The sequence below is a fragment of the Mirounga leonina genome, unplaced genomic scaffold, assembly GCF_011800145.1.
Source record: "Mirounga leonina isolate KUSES-001 unplaced genomic scaffold, KU_Mleo_1.0 Mir_129, whole genome shotgun sequence".
In the NCBI taxonomy this organism is placed as follows: domain Eukaryota; kingdom Metazoa; phylum Chordata; class Mammalia; order Carnivora; family Phocidae; genus Mirounga; species Mirounga leonina.
This window is the reverse complement of record NW_023270323.1, coordinates 67,833,495-67,850,055: the sequence shown is the minus strand read 5'-3', so window position 1 is coordinate 67,850,055 and position 16,561 is coordinate 67,833,495. Positions and strand designations below refer to the sequence as shown.

Sequence of the window (16,561 nt, the reverse complement as noted above, 5' to 3'; positions counted from 1 at the left end):
TCTGATTTTGTTTGAGTCCTCCTTTTTTTCTTTTTCTTTCTTTTTTTTTTTTTTGATGAATCTTGCTAGAGTTTGTCAGTTTTGTTGGTCTTTTCAAATAAAAAGCTCCTGGTCCTGGCTTCATTTATCAGTTTTATTAGTTTTTATTTCATTTATTTTTTCTCTAGTTTTTGTTATTTTCTTTCTTCTACTGGTTTTGGATTTTGTTTATTCTTCTTTTTCTAGCTCCATTATGTGTAAGTTTAGGTTGTTTGAGATTTTTCTTTCTTCTTGAGGTAGGTCTGTATTGTGATAAACTTCCCTCTCAGAATAGCTTTTGGTGCATTCCCAAATTTTTTTCCTTTTCATGTCTCTCCATTTTACTTTTTGATTTGTTTGATTTCTTGGTTGCCTCCTTAATTGTTTAGTAGCATATTATTTAACCTCCATGTACTTGTCTTCTTTCTAGATTTTTTCTTGTGGTTGATTTCTAGTTTCATAGCATTTTGGTTGGAAAAGATGCATGGTATGATTTTAGTCCTTTTGTTGAGATTTGTTTTGTTGGCTAACGTGATCTTTTCTTGAGAATGTTCCGTGTGCACTTGAAAACAATGTATATTCTGCTCTTTTGGGATGGAATGTTCTGAATATATATCTATTAGATCCATCTTGTTTAATGCATCACTGAAAGTCATTATTTCCTTGTTTATTTTCTGTTTGGATGATGTATCCATTTCTGTAAGTGGGGTATTGAAGTCCCCTACTATAATTATATTGCTATCGATTACTTCCTTTTTTTTTTTTTGTTACCTTTTGATTATGTATTGTCCTTTGTCTCTAGTTACAGACTTTGTTTTAAAGTCTGTTTTGTCTGATATAACTGTTTCTAGCCCAGCTTTCTTTTCACTTCCATCTGCAGATAAATGTTTTTCTATCCCTCACTTTCAATTTGCATATGTCTTTAGATCTGAAAAGAGTCTCTTGTAGGCAGCATTTTTTTTTTAAATCCATTCTGTCACTATATGTCTTTTGATTGGAACATTTAGTCCATTTACATTCAAAGTAATTATTGATAGGTATGTACTTACTGCTCTTCTTTTACTAGTTTTGTGGTTGTTTTTGTAGTTCTTCTCTGTTCCTTTCTTGGTCTCTTCATTCACGGTTTACTGGCTTTCTTTAGTGATATGCATGGATTCCTTTCTCTACTTTTTGCTTATCTGTTACCGATATTTGATTTATGGTTACCATCAGGTTTACATATAACCTGCTATATATGGATATAGCAGTTTATATTAAGTTGATGGTTGCTTAAGTTTGAACCATTTTCAAAGTACTAAATTTCTACTCCTCTCTCCCCACATTTTAGATACACGGTGTTATACTTTATTTCTTTTCCTTTTGTGAATTCCTTGACTGATTTTTAGGTATACTTAATTTTACTCCTTTTGTGCTTCCTAGTTTTCTTTCTCCTGCTTATGGTGTTTCTTTTCCACTAAAAGAATCCCCTGCAACATTTCTCATAAGGCTGGTTTATGGGGATGAATTCCTTTAACTTGTTTGTCTGAAAAACTCTTTATCTCTCCTTCTATTCTGAATGATAGTCTTGCTGGATAGAGTATTCTTGGTTGCAGGTTTTTTCTTTCAGCACTTTGAATATATCATGTCATTCCCTTCTGAGCTGCAAAATTTCTGCTGAAAAATCAGCTGATATTCTTATGGGGTTTCCCTTGTGTGTAACCTTCTTCTTTTCTCTTTCTGCTTTTAAAATTCTCTTTAAAGTCAATTATCAGGGCGCCTGGGTGGCTCAGTTGGTTAAGCGACTGCCTTCGGCTCAGGTCATGATCCTGGAGTCCCAGGATCGAGTCCCACATCGGGCTCCCTGCTCGGCAGGGAGTCTGCTTCTCCCTCTGACCCTCCTCCCTCTCATGCTCTCTGTCTCTCATTCTCTCTCTCTCTCAAATAAATAAATAAATAAAAAATCTTTAAAAAAAAAATAAATAAATAAAGTCAATTATCATATGGTTTCACTTATTTGTGGAACATAAAGAATAGCATGGAGGACATTAGGAGAAGGAAGAGAAAAATGAAGGGGGGTGGAAATCAGAGGGAGAGACGAACCATGAGAGACTGTGGACTCTGGGAAACAAAGTGAGGGTTTTAGAGGGGAGGGGGTGGGAGGGATGGGTTAGCCTGGTGATGGGTATTATGGAGGGCACGTATTGCATGGAGCACTAGGTGTTATACACAAACAATGAATCAGGAAGACTACATCAAAAACTAATGATGTACTGTATGGTGACTAACGTAACAGTTTAATAGCAAAAATTAAAAAAAATAAAATTCTTTATCTCTACTTTTTGCCAATTTTTAAAAGATTTAATTATTTTAGAGAGCATGTGAGCGAGGGGAGGGGCAGAGGGAGAGGCAGAGAATCTCAAGCAGACTCCATGCTGAGTGTGGAGCCCGATGCAGGGCTTAATTCCATGACCCTGAGATCATGACTTGAGCTGAAAACCAAGAGCTGGGCACTCAACCAACTGAGCCACCCAGGCGCCCCACCACTTTTTGCCAGTTTAATTACTATGTGTTTTGGTGTGGACCTCCTTGGGTTGATTTTGCTGGGGACTCTCTGTGCCTCTTGTGTCTGGATTTCTGTTCCTTTCCCAGTTTTGGACAGTTTTCACCTATTCTTCAAATGAATTTTCTCCTCTTTTCTCTCCCTTCTCCTTCTGGGATCTCTATAATGCAGATGTTATTATGCTTGATGGTGTCACTGAATTCCCTTAATCTATTCTCATTTTTTATTATTTTTTCTTTTGTTCATCTTGATTATTTTCCATTACTCTGTCCTCCAGTTCACTGATCTGTTCTGCTTCCTCCAGTCTACTGTTTATTCCCTCTAGTGTATTTTTAATTTCAGTTATTGAGTTCTTCATTTCTGATTGGTTCTTTATTTTTTTCCATCCCTTTGTTATGGGTCTCACTGAGATCCTCCCCTCTTTTCTCAAGTCCAGTGAGTATCTTAGTGACCATTACTTTAAATTATCTATCAGGCATATTACTTATCTCCTTTTCATTTAGCTCTGTTGCTTGTGATTTTGTCTTGTTCTTTTATTTGGGACATATTCCTCTGTCTCATTTTGTCTAACTCTGTCTCTGTTTCTATGTGTTAGGAAAGTCAGCTCTTTGTCTTCTGCTCTTGAAAGTAGTGGCCATATGAAGAAGAGGTCCTGTAGTGTCCTGAGTGCAGTGTCCTCTGCTCACCAGAACCTGGTGCTTCAGGGGTGTCTCCTATGTGTGCTACGCACCCTCCTGTTGTGGCTGAGCCACGTTTGCCTTCAGTCCAGTCATCTGCAATGGTTCCCTTTGCTTGTTGGCAAGCTTTAGTCCCTATATTTTTACGGGCCAGTCTGGGGCTACTTTAGGCTTGATTGGGTCAGGGTGGGTGTTTGTCAGAGATGTATTCACAGTGAACTGAAATGGCTCTCCCGGTGTTGTCCCCTGGGAAGCTTTCATTGGTAGGCAGGGCTGGCAGTCGGATTAGATGTGTGCTTTCACCCCATTACTTTAGCTGCTTTGGAGAATTCCTGTTGTGGGTGGGTTGAAATGGGCAGATCTGGAGAATTCAGGAGTGGGGTGTGCTGTTAGCAAGGTAGGTGGAACATGTTCATCCTGGGCTGATTCCCTCAAATGTTGGGTATCTGGGCTGGGGGCCAGAGGAGGGAAATGGCACTGCCAGCTCTTTTGTTCTTGGAGAAGTCTCCTAAAGATCCCTGTCCCTCTAGCACACATTCTGAGATTAGTAAATAAATCTTCCTGTATACTCCAGGCCTTTTTCAAATTACTGCTTCTATGCTGTATCTTAGCAGGGTTGGTTGTTATGCTCTCTCCTTAAGGGCAGGGACTGAGTTTCCTATCTACATTTGTCTCTCCCAGAGCCCAGTTGGCTGATTTTTTAAGGTTCCAGGTGTTAAGCCCCACTGATTATAAGAACTCACAGTGTTAAGTCTCTCTGTTTTCAAAGCCATATGTTATAAAGGGGATTCTTCTTTCCAGTGCAGTTCTCCGGTACCTGTGGTGCCTGGGGTGGGGTCTGCTCCTCTCCTCTGTCCAGTGGCTGCAGTGTCCCTCCTGTGGACAGTCCCATGGGTCAGTTTGGTTCATGGCCATGTCTCCACTCTTCGTGCTCTTTTTGATGTGGCCTCTTCTCTACATTTAGCTGTGGAGAGTCTGGGTCATTTTCTGGGTGATTTACAGTGATGTGGGTATTATCTAGGTATATCCATGGGAGGAGGTGAGCTTAGGATACTCCTACTCCACCATCTTCCTGGAAGTCCAAGATTTTTTTTTTCTTTTTCACTGTAGGCATTTACTGCTATACATTGCCCTGTGAAGACAGCTTATGTTGCACTTCCTAAGTTTTGGGTTTTTGTATTTTTCATTTTAGTTCATTTCTAAGTGTTTTCTAAATTTCCTTTTTATGTCTTCTTTGACTCATTGGTTTGTAAAAAATATATTGTTTACACATATTTGTGAATTTTATAGTCTTCTTCTGGTATTGCTTTCTAGGTATATTCTCTTGTGGTTTGAGAAGATATTTTGATGTTTTAATTCTTTTAAAATTTATTTCGAGTTGTTTTTGGCCTAACATAGTGTCAGTCCATGAGGATATTCCATGTGCCCTTGAGAAGGAAGTGTATCCTACTATAGTGAGGTGGAGGGACTACATGTTTGGTGGGTCTGGTTGGTCTGTAATATTGTTCAAGTCCTTATTGTTGTTTTCTTACTGATCTGCCTGGGTGTTCTGTCCATTCCGGAAAGCTCTTCAGTTATTATTGTTGAGCTATTTCATTCTGCATTTCCGCCAATGCTTGTTTATGTATCCTGAGGCTCTGTTTTATCTATACTTTTAATTATCTTTTGATGAATTAACCTTTTTAATATCAGTATTTATCGTTCTTTGTCTCTTTTAACAGTTTTTGACTTACCACATTTTGATTGCAAAATTGTGGTAATCAGTCCTTATCAGTGATTTAAGTGTAAATAAATTAAACTCACCAATCAAAAGGCAGATGTTGGTTTTAAATTTTGAGTTAATATTCAAGCAATATACTAATTTCCTGTTGGGAATTACCCAGTGCTGTGGGCTTGCTGACATTGCATTGGTAGAAAATGACTGAGCAGTAAAACTGTATGACAAAGGAATGAAGCTTTTTTTTTTTTTTTAATAGTACTGGTACCTTAATCTCTTTATGGCTATATTAGATTCTGTGATATTAACTTTATTTTTGTCATTACCACTAAACAAAATCTGACTTACTGCACTGCCCTCTGGGCCATAATAAGAATTTTTTTACATGCTTTAAAGACTTGCAGTTCTGTTTCATTTCAAATTCCTGACATTCAACAGATGGATCACTATTGCTATCAGGAAAGTTTGTCACAGTTAAACATTTTAAAGAGATGGGGAGCGTGCAGCCTTTGAAGTTGTAGACTTGTACATTTGTGTTCTGGTTGCATTTGTGTGAATCTTCAGTAAGGTGTTTACTGTCTCTGGCTTTTTTCCTCATCTGCAAAATGGGGATAATGATGCCTATTCACTGGATGGTTCTTTAATTAAGTCAACAAATATTTGAGGGTTGGGGGCACCTGGGTGACTCAGTCTTTAAGCTTCTGCCTTCAGCTCAGGTCATGATCCCAGGGTCCTGGGATCGAGCCCTGCATCGGGCTCCCTGCTCCGCAGGAAGCCTGCTTCTCGCTCTCCCACTCCCCCTGCTGGTGTTCCCTCTCTCTGTGTGTATCTCTCTGTCAAATAAATAAATAAAATCTTTAAAAAAAAAACAACAAATATTTGAGGGCGAATTATGTGCCAGTCACTATGTTCTTGAGAGTACAGTGCTGAGTGGAACAAGGTTTCTGCCCTCTGGTTGTTGTGAGCCCAAAAGGAGTTAGTGTGTGGAAAGCACGTGCTCGTGCCCTAGCACTTACTAATCTTGTTGGCTTCTAAATCTTTGAGTTTTTGAAAAACTTTTGATAATAGTTCTTGTGTTTGCTTGTTCCATTGTTTTTACTTCTGTCTCTAGTTTAGACTTGTTTTACATTCGTAGATTATAATCTGCAAATATAATTTTCCTAAAATCTCATTTAAGTCTTTATTTCTCTGCCATTTCAAAAACCTTAAGTGGTTCCACATCCTGCCTCACTACAGCTGAATGTTTTTGCCTGATTTTCAGGATCTCTGTAATGTGATCACTGAGCAAATTTACTGTTCTTCAGTAATAATAAACAATAACTGATATTTGTTGAGGATTTACTATGTGGCTAGCACTTTTTAAAAAAAGATTTTATTTATTTATTTGAGACAGAGCGAAAGAGTGGGGGAAGAGCAGAGGGAGAGGGACAAGCACACTCCCTGCTGAGCTCTGAGCCCAACTCAGGTCTGGATCTCATGACCCTGAGATCATAACTTGAGCTGAAACCAAGAGTCAGACACTTAACTGACTGAGCCACCCAGGCACCCCTATGTGGATAGTGCTTGCAAGAGTTTTATTTGTAGTATTTCTTTATCTTTGTAACTGTAATTTTATTATCCTTTTTTAAAATTCAGAACTTTTTATTTTTGAATGAAAAAAGTAGGGTACATGGGGTGCCTGGGTGGCTCAGTCAGTTGAGTGTCTGACTCTTGATTTTGGCTCAGGTCCTGATCTCAGGGTTATGGAATCAAGCCCCACGTGGGGGCGCTGCACTTAGCAGGGAGTCTGCTTGAGATTCTCTCCCAGTGTCCTTTCCCCCACTCACGTGTGCTCCCTCTCTAAAATAAATATGTAAATCTTTTTTAAAAAATGGGGTACAAAGTTAATATGCACAGGATCATGCAGCTAGGAAGTGTCAGAGGCTTGACTTTAATAATTCAGTCTCAATAACTAGTATTTTTAGTTACCTGTCTTTATGCCTGTACCTCCATTTGAATATCACCGTATCTTCTTTTCCATTTTCTTCTCGAAGCTTTGCTTTGGTTACTCTTTCTAGGAATTCCTTTTTCCATTTGTACACCTTCTATTCCCATTTCCCCTTTATTCATACACACTGTCACTCCCACCTCTGGAGATTCTGTTTATAGGTCACCTTCCTCTCATGGTAGGGATTATTACTGAGTGTTTTCTATATCTTATCTCATGAGAAGCATGTAATACATTACTGTTGTAACTTTTGATTTCTTCTAAAAAAATTTTAAGGGAATTGAAGTTTTCTTAGCTAGACTAATAATTTGTCATATAGCCTTAACCTAAAATCTTTTTATGTATCTTTAACAAATTCATAGTATGAGTGATTTTTTGATAGTTCATAGAAGAATATTGTAGGACAGGCTACATTGTAAGGCTTTAGAAGGAAATACAAATTTAATAAAATTTCTTTTAATGAAAGTCATTTTTATTAGGTGTCTGAACTCAGGACAGGAGCTGCAGAAGGACTAGCCAAGCTGATGTTCTCAGGGCTCTTGGTCAGCAGCAGGATTCTTTCTCGTCTTATCTTGTTATGGTACAATCCTGTGACTGAAGAGGATGTTCGACTTCGACATTGCCTAGGCGTGTTCTTCCCCATGTTTGCTTATGCGAGCAGGTATTTAGTTATATTGATAAATCCGAATCTGACTTGAAGTTAAATTCAGGCTCCCCATGAGTCCTATCTATAAATATAATTTTGTTATTGTTCCTTTTTTTTCAGTGGTTAGTAATGAAAATGAGAACTTACCTAGATTTTATTTACCTGAATTATTTGTCTCTTTCCTAGATGAAAATATACTGTATCTTGATGGGGTGAATTTTATACTTTTTTTTTTTTTTTTTTTTGAGAATCCTATGCCTTTTCTTTGCTCACATACTTTTCAAATTGTTTTTCAATAGGACTAATCAGGAATGTTTTGAAGAAGCCTTTCTTCCAACTCTGCAAACACTGGCCAGTGCTCCTGCATCTTCTCCTTTAGCTGAAGTAGATATCACTAATGTTGCTGAGTTACTTGTAGATTTGACAAGACCAAGTGGATTAAATCCTCAGGCCAAGAATTCACAAGATTATCAGGTGGGTGGGTATGTTAGCCTGTGGATGGTAAGGATGTTGACTATCATACAGGTCACTGTTGTTTTTGATAAAATAATCCTTTTCATAGGTTCTTAGAAATAGAGGCCACGGTTTGATCTTGAGATTTCTGGTCTATATGGTGGCACATAACACAAAGGAAGCAAAGATCTTTTGGGAAATGTGATAATCATATAAAGATAGAAATAATTTGCTACTGAAATTCAGAACTTAGCAAAAATTCATCTCTCTCACTACCCCCTCCCAACCTAGTGCTGGCTATATTAAACATTCTGAAAAATGTCCTATGTTTATCTAGGACTCATTGAATCTTCAAACGTTGGCTTATCTGCTTTGTTTCTGATACAAGGAAGGAGAATTCAAAGAATGAATTGGTCATCTCAAGCTCATTTTTGTTTTTAATTCAAAGAAGATAAGTTAACTGCAAACTGTCCCATAAATTAAACTTAAGCTGGGTTTTGGATCCTTTAACTTAATCATTTAATTAAACTTGTTACCATATTGAAAATTAATGTGTTATTAATGATTTCAGATGCCAGCTAATTAAGTTGAAAGTATAGCTTTTTAATTTAATTTTTTTAGTGACTGCATACTCCATTCAAGTCATTATGTTACATGTTATTGGAAAGATGATTACAAAGGATATTAAGGCAAAATATAGTAAGGGTAGGTGATAGAGCTACTAAGTGCTTAGGACTTAAGAAGAAGGCAGGGTTCATGTAGTAGGGGTGATGAGTACAGCATTACTAATAAAATTCACTTCGGTCTTATTGGGAATAAAAAAGACTTTAGGTAAAAGTGATTAAATGTAGCTGGTTGTCCAAGTCATGCAGGGGACTGTGGAAGAATCATTCTGGCTAAGGAGCCAGAATGGCCCTGTTGAGGGCAGAACATTAAGGTGTAGGGAATTTGGAGTTGGCCGTATTTGCCATAATGATGTAGGGTATATATTGAAAGGCTTAATGGGATGAAAATTACCTATTAGGAAGATCAGTTTGGTGGTCAGTATCATTATATGAGGTGAACTGGTGTAGGGTATATATTGAAAGGCTTAATGGGATGAAAATTACCTATTAGGAAGATCAGTTTGGTGGTCAGTATCATTATATGAGGTGAACTGGTGAGAGGAATAGAGAGCGAATATTAAGGGAGCAGTTGGAAATCTGTATAATTAAGAGATAAAAAGCTTGTAGAAAAAAGATGATAGCAATAGAAAGTAGAAAGAAAAGAATAGTAGACAGTGACATGGAAAAAAAAAAGATGGGTATAAAGACATGAAGAAAGAACTTAGGGAGGCAAGGAAGATGGAGTCCAACCAAGATAACTCTTAAGGTCCTGAGTATGGGTTACAGAGGACTTCAAAGAAGCTGTTGACATCTTTTAATTGCAGTTTTCTCCTGATCAACATCCTGGAGGAGTGAGGGAAGTAGGTTGGGGCAGAGGAAGAACTTGAACTGTCATGCAGTCTTAAAGCCCCAGCTCATCCCACAGGAAGCTCCAGAACTGGGATAATCCCTTGAGTTGCTCAGATGGAGACAAGGCTGGGCTGTTGTACCTGCGTATCTTCCAGCCACTGAAGGAGGACTAACGTGGCAGGCCCCACTGTCTCCAGCCTGGATCAGTTCTGCACCTGAGAACTTTTAGCCTCCAGAACTCAGAGTAGCTGGAGATGATTGCTTCATTCATGAAGGGGGTGGATCTGGACCCTGTACCACAGGACCCTCTATAAGAAGAGGGGGGGAGTTCAGTTTGGGAGGAATATGTTAAATTTGGATTTAGACATTTTGCATTTGAAATTATGGCAAGATAATTAGTTGGAAATGTTTGTTAGATATGTAGGAACTATATTGTAATACCATTTCCAGTTTACAAAACCTTTTTCTCTTGATTTTCTAGGCCTTATCAGTTCATGACAATTTGGCTATAAAAATTTGCAATGAGATCTTAACATGTCCATGTTCACCAGAAATTCGGGTCTATACGAAAGCCTTGGGTTCTTTAGAACTCAGTAGCAATCTTGCTCAAGATCTTTTGGTTCTATTGAATGAAATTCTGGAGGTAAAGTGGTTTCTAATTACTCTGTATATAAATTACTGTGAACAAATTTTTTATTAAAGTAGAATTTACGTGGTTGTATTAAATTATTGTTGTATTAAATACATTACATGGTTGTATTAAATTATACATATGTCGGCAAATTGTGTCTGCTCATTTGAAGTAAATATTGCCTTCATAAGTTTAATAGAATTTTTTAAATGTTTTTAAACATCTTGATATCCATATATAGCTTTTCTGAAAGAAGATTAGAAAATGCTGCATTAAAAAACATTAATGATGTTTTCTATTATAGCAAGTAAAAGACAGGACATGTCTGAGAGCTCTGGAGAAAATCAAGATTCAGTTAGAAAAAGGAAATAAAGAGTATGATGACCAAGCAGTAGCAGCACAGGATGCCAACATGACTATGACTGCTTTTCAAATTGAAGATGGTAATCACATACTAACCTGAGTATTTGTAAGATTCTGTCCTTTGAATCTTTTTTTTTTTTTTTTAAAGATTTTATTTATTTATTTGACAGAGAGATTGACAGCGAGAGAGGGAACACAAGCAGGGGGGGAGTGGGAGAGGGAGAAACAGGCCTCCCGCGGAGCAGGGAGCCTGATGTGGGGCTCGATCCCAGGACCCTGGGATCATGACCTGAGCCGAAGGCAGACGCCCAACGACTGAGCCGCCCAGGGGCCCCTGTCCTTTGCATCTTAAAGAGGCACTTTTTTTTCCTCCTCTAGCATGTGGTTGGATTTCAGAAATGAAAGAAAAATGTTTCTCATTAATTCCCTTGGAAAGTGTATTACTGATAAATGTTTATTCTACTTTCGTAGTTTTTTTTTATGTGTACATTTTTCACCATAGGACCATGCATACTGTCTCAGGTTTCGTTTGCTTTCCAGTATTCATGCTTTTTGGGACACCGGTTTATGATAATTTTCAGTAGCTGCTGATGGTACTGTTGTCATTTCTGTTTTATGAAAAATTGACTTGGAAAGGCCATTTAAAATGTTTAATGAAGCTTTTTAAAATTTACATTGTTGTGTCATTTCCTTTAATAGAAAAAAGTAAAGAAGCATATAAAACTCCTCTCAGGGATGTAAAAGCAACCCGAGCATCAAAATCCACTCAGCAGAAGACTAACAGAGGTAGTATATGGATCTTTATAATAAAACTTTTCAATTTTGTTTTCCAATGAAATGCTCACTTTGCAAGTTTCCTTGTTGATAAAGATTTTTAAATGTCTCAGGTATCCTTTATTTTCAGTTCTTAGAGCTGATACTAGGTTTTGCTTTGTGTCTAGAAGATTCTAATACTAGTGTTGCTCCAAGTGCTTTTGATTGAAAGAGTTTTGATGCAATGTATCATGTTGCAAAGGACTATTTGGGTTAAATTAAGATTTTTTTTACCAGATGATCAAGGATGATTTTCTATTATTAGCTGGTTATATTCTGTCATTTATATGATTAAGCATTTTGAAAACCTTTTATCCCTGTAGTACTTGTCTGGGCTTCTGTTTTCCTTTTTCCCATTTCATTTCATCATTTTTCAACATCATTTATTTCCCAAGGGGTATCCAACAATAGGGGATTTGTTGGAATAAAGAAAATGTTGACAATTAGGGGATCACTTGGAAAAAAATCTGTAATTCAACATCTTTTTATTGTTTTATTATTATTACAAAAGCAATTCATGCTTATTACAGAAGAATCAGAAAATACATGCAAGCAAACTAATATAAAGAACGCTAATCATCCCACCCATGAGCCAACCATTATTTTAATTCTTAAAAAACAATTTTGAGGCCCTATGCAGATTTAATTTTTTTCTAAATGGAATCTGGCCATAATATTTTTGTAGACAATCACTTATTCACATGCTTATTGTTGGGTATTGTTCCAAATTAGTCCCATATTGTTGGATGTTTTCTTGGGGCTAGCTGCATTATGAGCAAATATGTAAGGTTGTGGAGAAAAACAGTTAAGTCTCACATGAATAATAAATAGGGTATATAAATTTCAACCAAATGTTCATACTGAGCAATTTGATCAGATTCTTATCATAAATGAGGGAGCATCATGGGCTAAACTTTATCTTCTTAACCTTGGAAGTTTCTAGCAAGTAGAATTTTGCAACCTTCAGCATATTGTTAGAAGGTCTAGTTTTTATACTGAAAAATGTTTTATAACACATACTTGAATTGGCCATGTATACATTTGAATATTTTGTAAGAAGCCATTACCTTACTGATTAAAGCTCTCTCTCCCGGGTCTGCTGATGGGCATACCCCACTTTTCTCCCCTTAATTTTCATTAGTTTCTCCGCAGGTCATGTGCTATAGCAGAAGTACTTCTCTTTACATAGCATGTTTTTCACATTCTTCTTTCTCCCAAATATATTTAACTAAAATTTGCCTCCTTATAATTTGATTTCCATATTTTCCTTTGCCTATTACCCAAGCTTACAAAAGAATAAATGGCTGGAAACTAGGAAGAAATTTGTTGCAGAGGGAAAATGAAGGATTTGGGTAGGTCAGAAAATAGAAACAGTCAGCAATTGAGAATAAATTTTGATAATGAATTATATACTGTCTTGAAGGACGGAGAAAAGTGACAGCTTCAGCTAGGATGAACAGGAGACGTCAGACTGTGGAGGTTGACTCTGAAAGGTATGCCATGTACATCTAGAAAATGGATGTGGTGGTTTTGGGGGGTTTTTTTGGTCTAGGAGTAGCAAAGAAATTGTAGTTTGCTAACACTGTGAAGGAGAGAAACTCAGTATGTGTAAGATACTCAGTGAAAACTGTAAATCACAAGGTCTTGGATATATATAGTCTAGAATTCCATTATCAAGAGCATTTGACGTCCCATGTCTTGTGTGCTTTTCCTACTGGGATGGCCCGTAGTCTTAGGTGGTCATCTTTAATATGTCCTTTCAGTTTATATATCCATGTATGCTTCTAACTACATGATTGTGTGTATGGCTCTCCGATCTTGAATTAGCAAACTCTTAAAGGATTTAGATTTGGGTTCTTAGCATTTATAAGCAGGATTACTCTATCATTGTAAATTATATATTATTTGTCGTGTAGTGTTTATTTTTAGATTCTGCCAATTAAGCCACTGTCGTAAGTTGAAAGTTTGTAGTTGCCTTGTGTTCATCTATTGGTAAAATTGTAATGTGTGTATTTTCAGTATATAGCTTTAGGTTAAGTTTTGACTAAATTTAAAATGTTTTTTGGAAACCTGCTCTTTACAGAGTGTTTTAAGAATGTATTACCTAAATTAAGAGAATGTAAGATGTTTTTTCACTTTGTGTTGTCCTCCAAAATTCTTTTGGGCAGTTGTTCTGTTTAATCACTTCATTACAAAATGTTTTTCCTTATAATACCAGGTTCCATATAGAAATAAAAAGCAATTAGCTAGGTTTTCCATGATTTACTTGGCAGGATAGCCAATAAGTCTTTTTTGGTTTTAGTTTTAAAAACTTAGTAAAATCAGGATATCAATTACACACTGATAAAATGACAGAAACAAAAAGTTTTATTGATAAATAAACTTGTTTTAAAGCTTGTATTTAAATTGGTGTATTTTCAACATCCATTTAGTGACCCTGAAATTCCAGAGCCAGAATCAGAAATGAAGATGAGATTGCCAAGACGAGCCAAAACAGCAGCACTAGAAAAAAGTAAACTTAACCTTGCAGAGTTTCTCAATGAAGATACAAGTTAGAAGAGATGATGGAGGTGAAGTCCTTTTAACCATGTCCATTAAAATTATGTTCAGTTTTCTGCTTTAATAAAGTTACCCTTGTATCAAAATCAGAAAATGCCTGATAGCTTGTAGGACTTTGTGCTGTGTGACTCCACGTTACTTTGGCCTTTACTGAAACATTAGGACAGCACCTGGCTGGCGCTCCACAGAAGCCTGCAGCGGACCCGGGGGTGTAACCAGCGTCTAAGGTGGGCCTAGGAACCTGCTTCGCAAATCGGCTTCTCAGGTGATGCGTGAACTCTCACGTTTAGTATATGGCATTCTGGACAGCTTCTCAGTGTAACTAGCTAGTAGCTTGCATTTGAGAAGCTTGTGATTTAGATAGGGCACATCCAACATAGATGAGAACACTTCAGAACACATTTAAAAAGGGACATCTCAAGGGCAAATGAAGTACCACAAACTGGCTAGAAAGGAGCTTGCTTACCTTCAGGGAGGAGGACTACTACAATGACTCCAAAGTTCCCAGCATCTAAGCTGAACAGTTATTTTGATAATTTTGTGATTCTTACACTAAAAACATTTTGGTAATGCTATCTGAATGGATAATTTCTCTTCTTACAGTATTTGCATATGAGAGCTCTAGTTTTCGTATGTTTCTGATGGCATTTCTTGGGTTAGGAGATGTTCACATGTACTTTTTTTTTTTTTAAGTAATCTCTACATCCAATATGGGGCTCGAACTCATGGCCCAAGATCCAGAGTCACATGCTCTCTCTACTGACTGAGCCAGGCAGTGCCCGCACTTTCACATGTTAATTATGGAGTTGCTTTCTATGTTTTTGGCATAACAAAATAAATACTGTGGATAATAAAAGACAATTCTAGTAGGAAAAGCATGACAGAAGTCCTTTATATACTAGTTTATGAGCACTGTTTCTTCATTGTCAATCTCATTTTTCTTCCCAAATTGGCACTTGCCTCAGTCGTGGAATGGATATGAACTCAGTCCTCTTTCCGTCTGCAACACCCAGCAAAACATGTTTTCTTATCCCTCTGATTACCTTTTCTCTTTATTATCCAGAATAGAAATGTCCTAACACTGGATTTGTTTTATTAATAATTGTGCTTTTTAAGATTTATTTAGGCCATTTATTTAAGGTGATGTTCTAAGAGCTAAATTAAAATCGTTGTGCTTTTTAGAACCAAATTGCTATATTACATAATATATGTGCTTTATAAAACTCAGAAATATAAAAGGAGTCTGAAAGTTACAAAGTAAGAATGCTTACTAAGCAAAAGGAAAAGGCAGATGTGGTCGTAAAAACAACAAAACATAGATGATTGTTTTTCATTCTGTTGGCTCTGTGTCTTCCTGTGCTTTAAATCCCTTTTGTAAGTCTTACTTTGTTAAATCCCTGTCACTGTAAAAATAATTTTTTGGGGTGAGGGGTAGGGAGAAATAGGACTTAAAGTGTACACAGAATGTGCTATAAGGAAAAGTGTTTAGAAACACCATAGACTGAATCCCATGTACCCCACAGCCAGGCCATCCAACGGGAAGGAGCCCTGTTCTTATATACTTCCGTGGGCCACCGTACCAGAGCTTTTTTCCTCTGGCATGGGAAAAACAAATTTAAGCACCAAACCTTTAGTGTTCTTACTATTCAAGTTTTAGACACAATCACGTAGCCATTGCTGAAGCTATGCTTTTGCACTATTATAGTTAAAGGTAAGGAATTTTATCCTGATTTTAAAAGAAAGACATTTTACACTGAAATGGCTAAAATACAATCAAATCAAGAGATGTAAATCCATTTACCATTTTTTCATTCAAAACTGATAACTTACACCAAACAGTATTCTTGTCTGCAAGAGGCACAGCTTTGCTGAAGAGTAAACATGCAATTGTGCCATTGATCTTACAGCCCACAGATTTTATAGGTTTAAAAGTACAGAGAAAGAACCGATCAGCTCAAATTCTATGAATGAAAACATGCTACTTGGTGATAAACTATGATCAATTTTTCTATACATATATAACTTTGAAAGAGAGATACTTCTAAGAGATACCTTTGCCTTTTACCAGTTTGCTTCGAGGTAGTTGGTATCCACCTATTATACAACTGTTAATGGTCAGGTCATCACAAATCTTTACAATACTAGCCTTCTAAATCACATAATGCAGTATATATTAAAACTTTGTGCACAGAAATAAAACTGGGGATAATTATGTATTTAAACTTAGGGCATAAAAAAATTCACAAAATACCTTTAAAAAGAGAAACATCAAAATCCATTTGTACTGCAAAATTCCACAACGGTCCGGTGTAAAACGTAAAAAAACATACAAAGAATCTAATCCAAATGATTAATGCTAATGATTATATTTAATATAAAGACATCACAGGACTAGAAATATTTCAAGATCAATTGATAAATGCAGAAAGAATACTGATGTACAAAATAAGGACAGTGCAAGAAGAACTGCAATCTATTTCTCTTCACTTCTGAGGTTTTGGTTATGAACTGTACAGCTCGCTAGAGGAGATGCTGTCAAATTCAGATTCCATTCAGTGGGGCGATTAAGGCACATCTTAATGGGGCTCACAGGGCAACTTGCTGTATTCCCATCGGACAAATTCAGTTTCTCATCAGTTTTCATTTGTAGCATGCTGGAAAAAAAAGTGCAAAGCATTTAGTGTTACTTTAACTTCAAAGAAAT

At 36.8% G+C, this 16,561-nt stretch overlaps 2 protein-coding genes across 6 annotated transcripts in view; one reads left to right on the top strand and one right to left on the bottom strand.

Annotated features, from left to right (window-relative positions):
• The window catches only part of NCAPG (non-SMC condensin I complex subunit G), a 53,982-nt gene extending 39,501 nt beyond the window's left edge, over positions 1-14,481 (top strand). Inside the window, exons 15-21 of the mRNA XM_035005240.1 lie at positions 7,418-7,599; positions 7,884-8,058; positions 9,973-10,134; positions 10,427-10,565; positions 11,185-11,271; positions 12,722-12,791; positions 13,731-14,481. Of these exons, the coding sequence (XP_034861131.1) occupies positions 7,418-7,599; positions 7,884-8,058; positions 9,973-10,134; positions 10,427-10,565; positions 11,185-11,271; positions 12,722-12,791; positions 13,731-13,854 (939 nt within the window). The 3' untranslated portion in view covers positions 13,855-14,481. The remainder of the gene's footprint in view (positions 1-7,417; positions 7,600-7,883; positions 8,059-9,972; positions 10,135-10,426; positions 10,566-11,184; positions 11,272-12,721; positions 12,792-13,730) is intronic.
• A 324-nt stretch (positions 14,482-14,805) lies between these two features.
• Positions 14,806-16,561, bottom strand: part of LCORL (ligand dependent nuclear receptor corepressor like) — a 162,425-nt gene continuing 160,669 nt past the window's right edge. For 2 of the 5 annotated variants that reach the window (XM_035005235.1, XM_035005236.1), the window contains one exon: positions 14,806-16,511. In XM_035005235.1, the coding sequence (XP_034861126.1) occupies positions 16,331-16,511 (181 nt within the window). In that variant the 3' untranslated portion in view covers positions 14,806-16,330. The remainder of the gene's footprint in view (positions 16,512-16,561) is intronic. The other 3 variants (XM_035005231.1, XM_035005233.1, XM_035005232.1) reach the window with 2 other exon arrangements.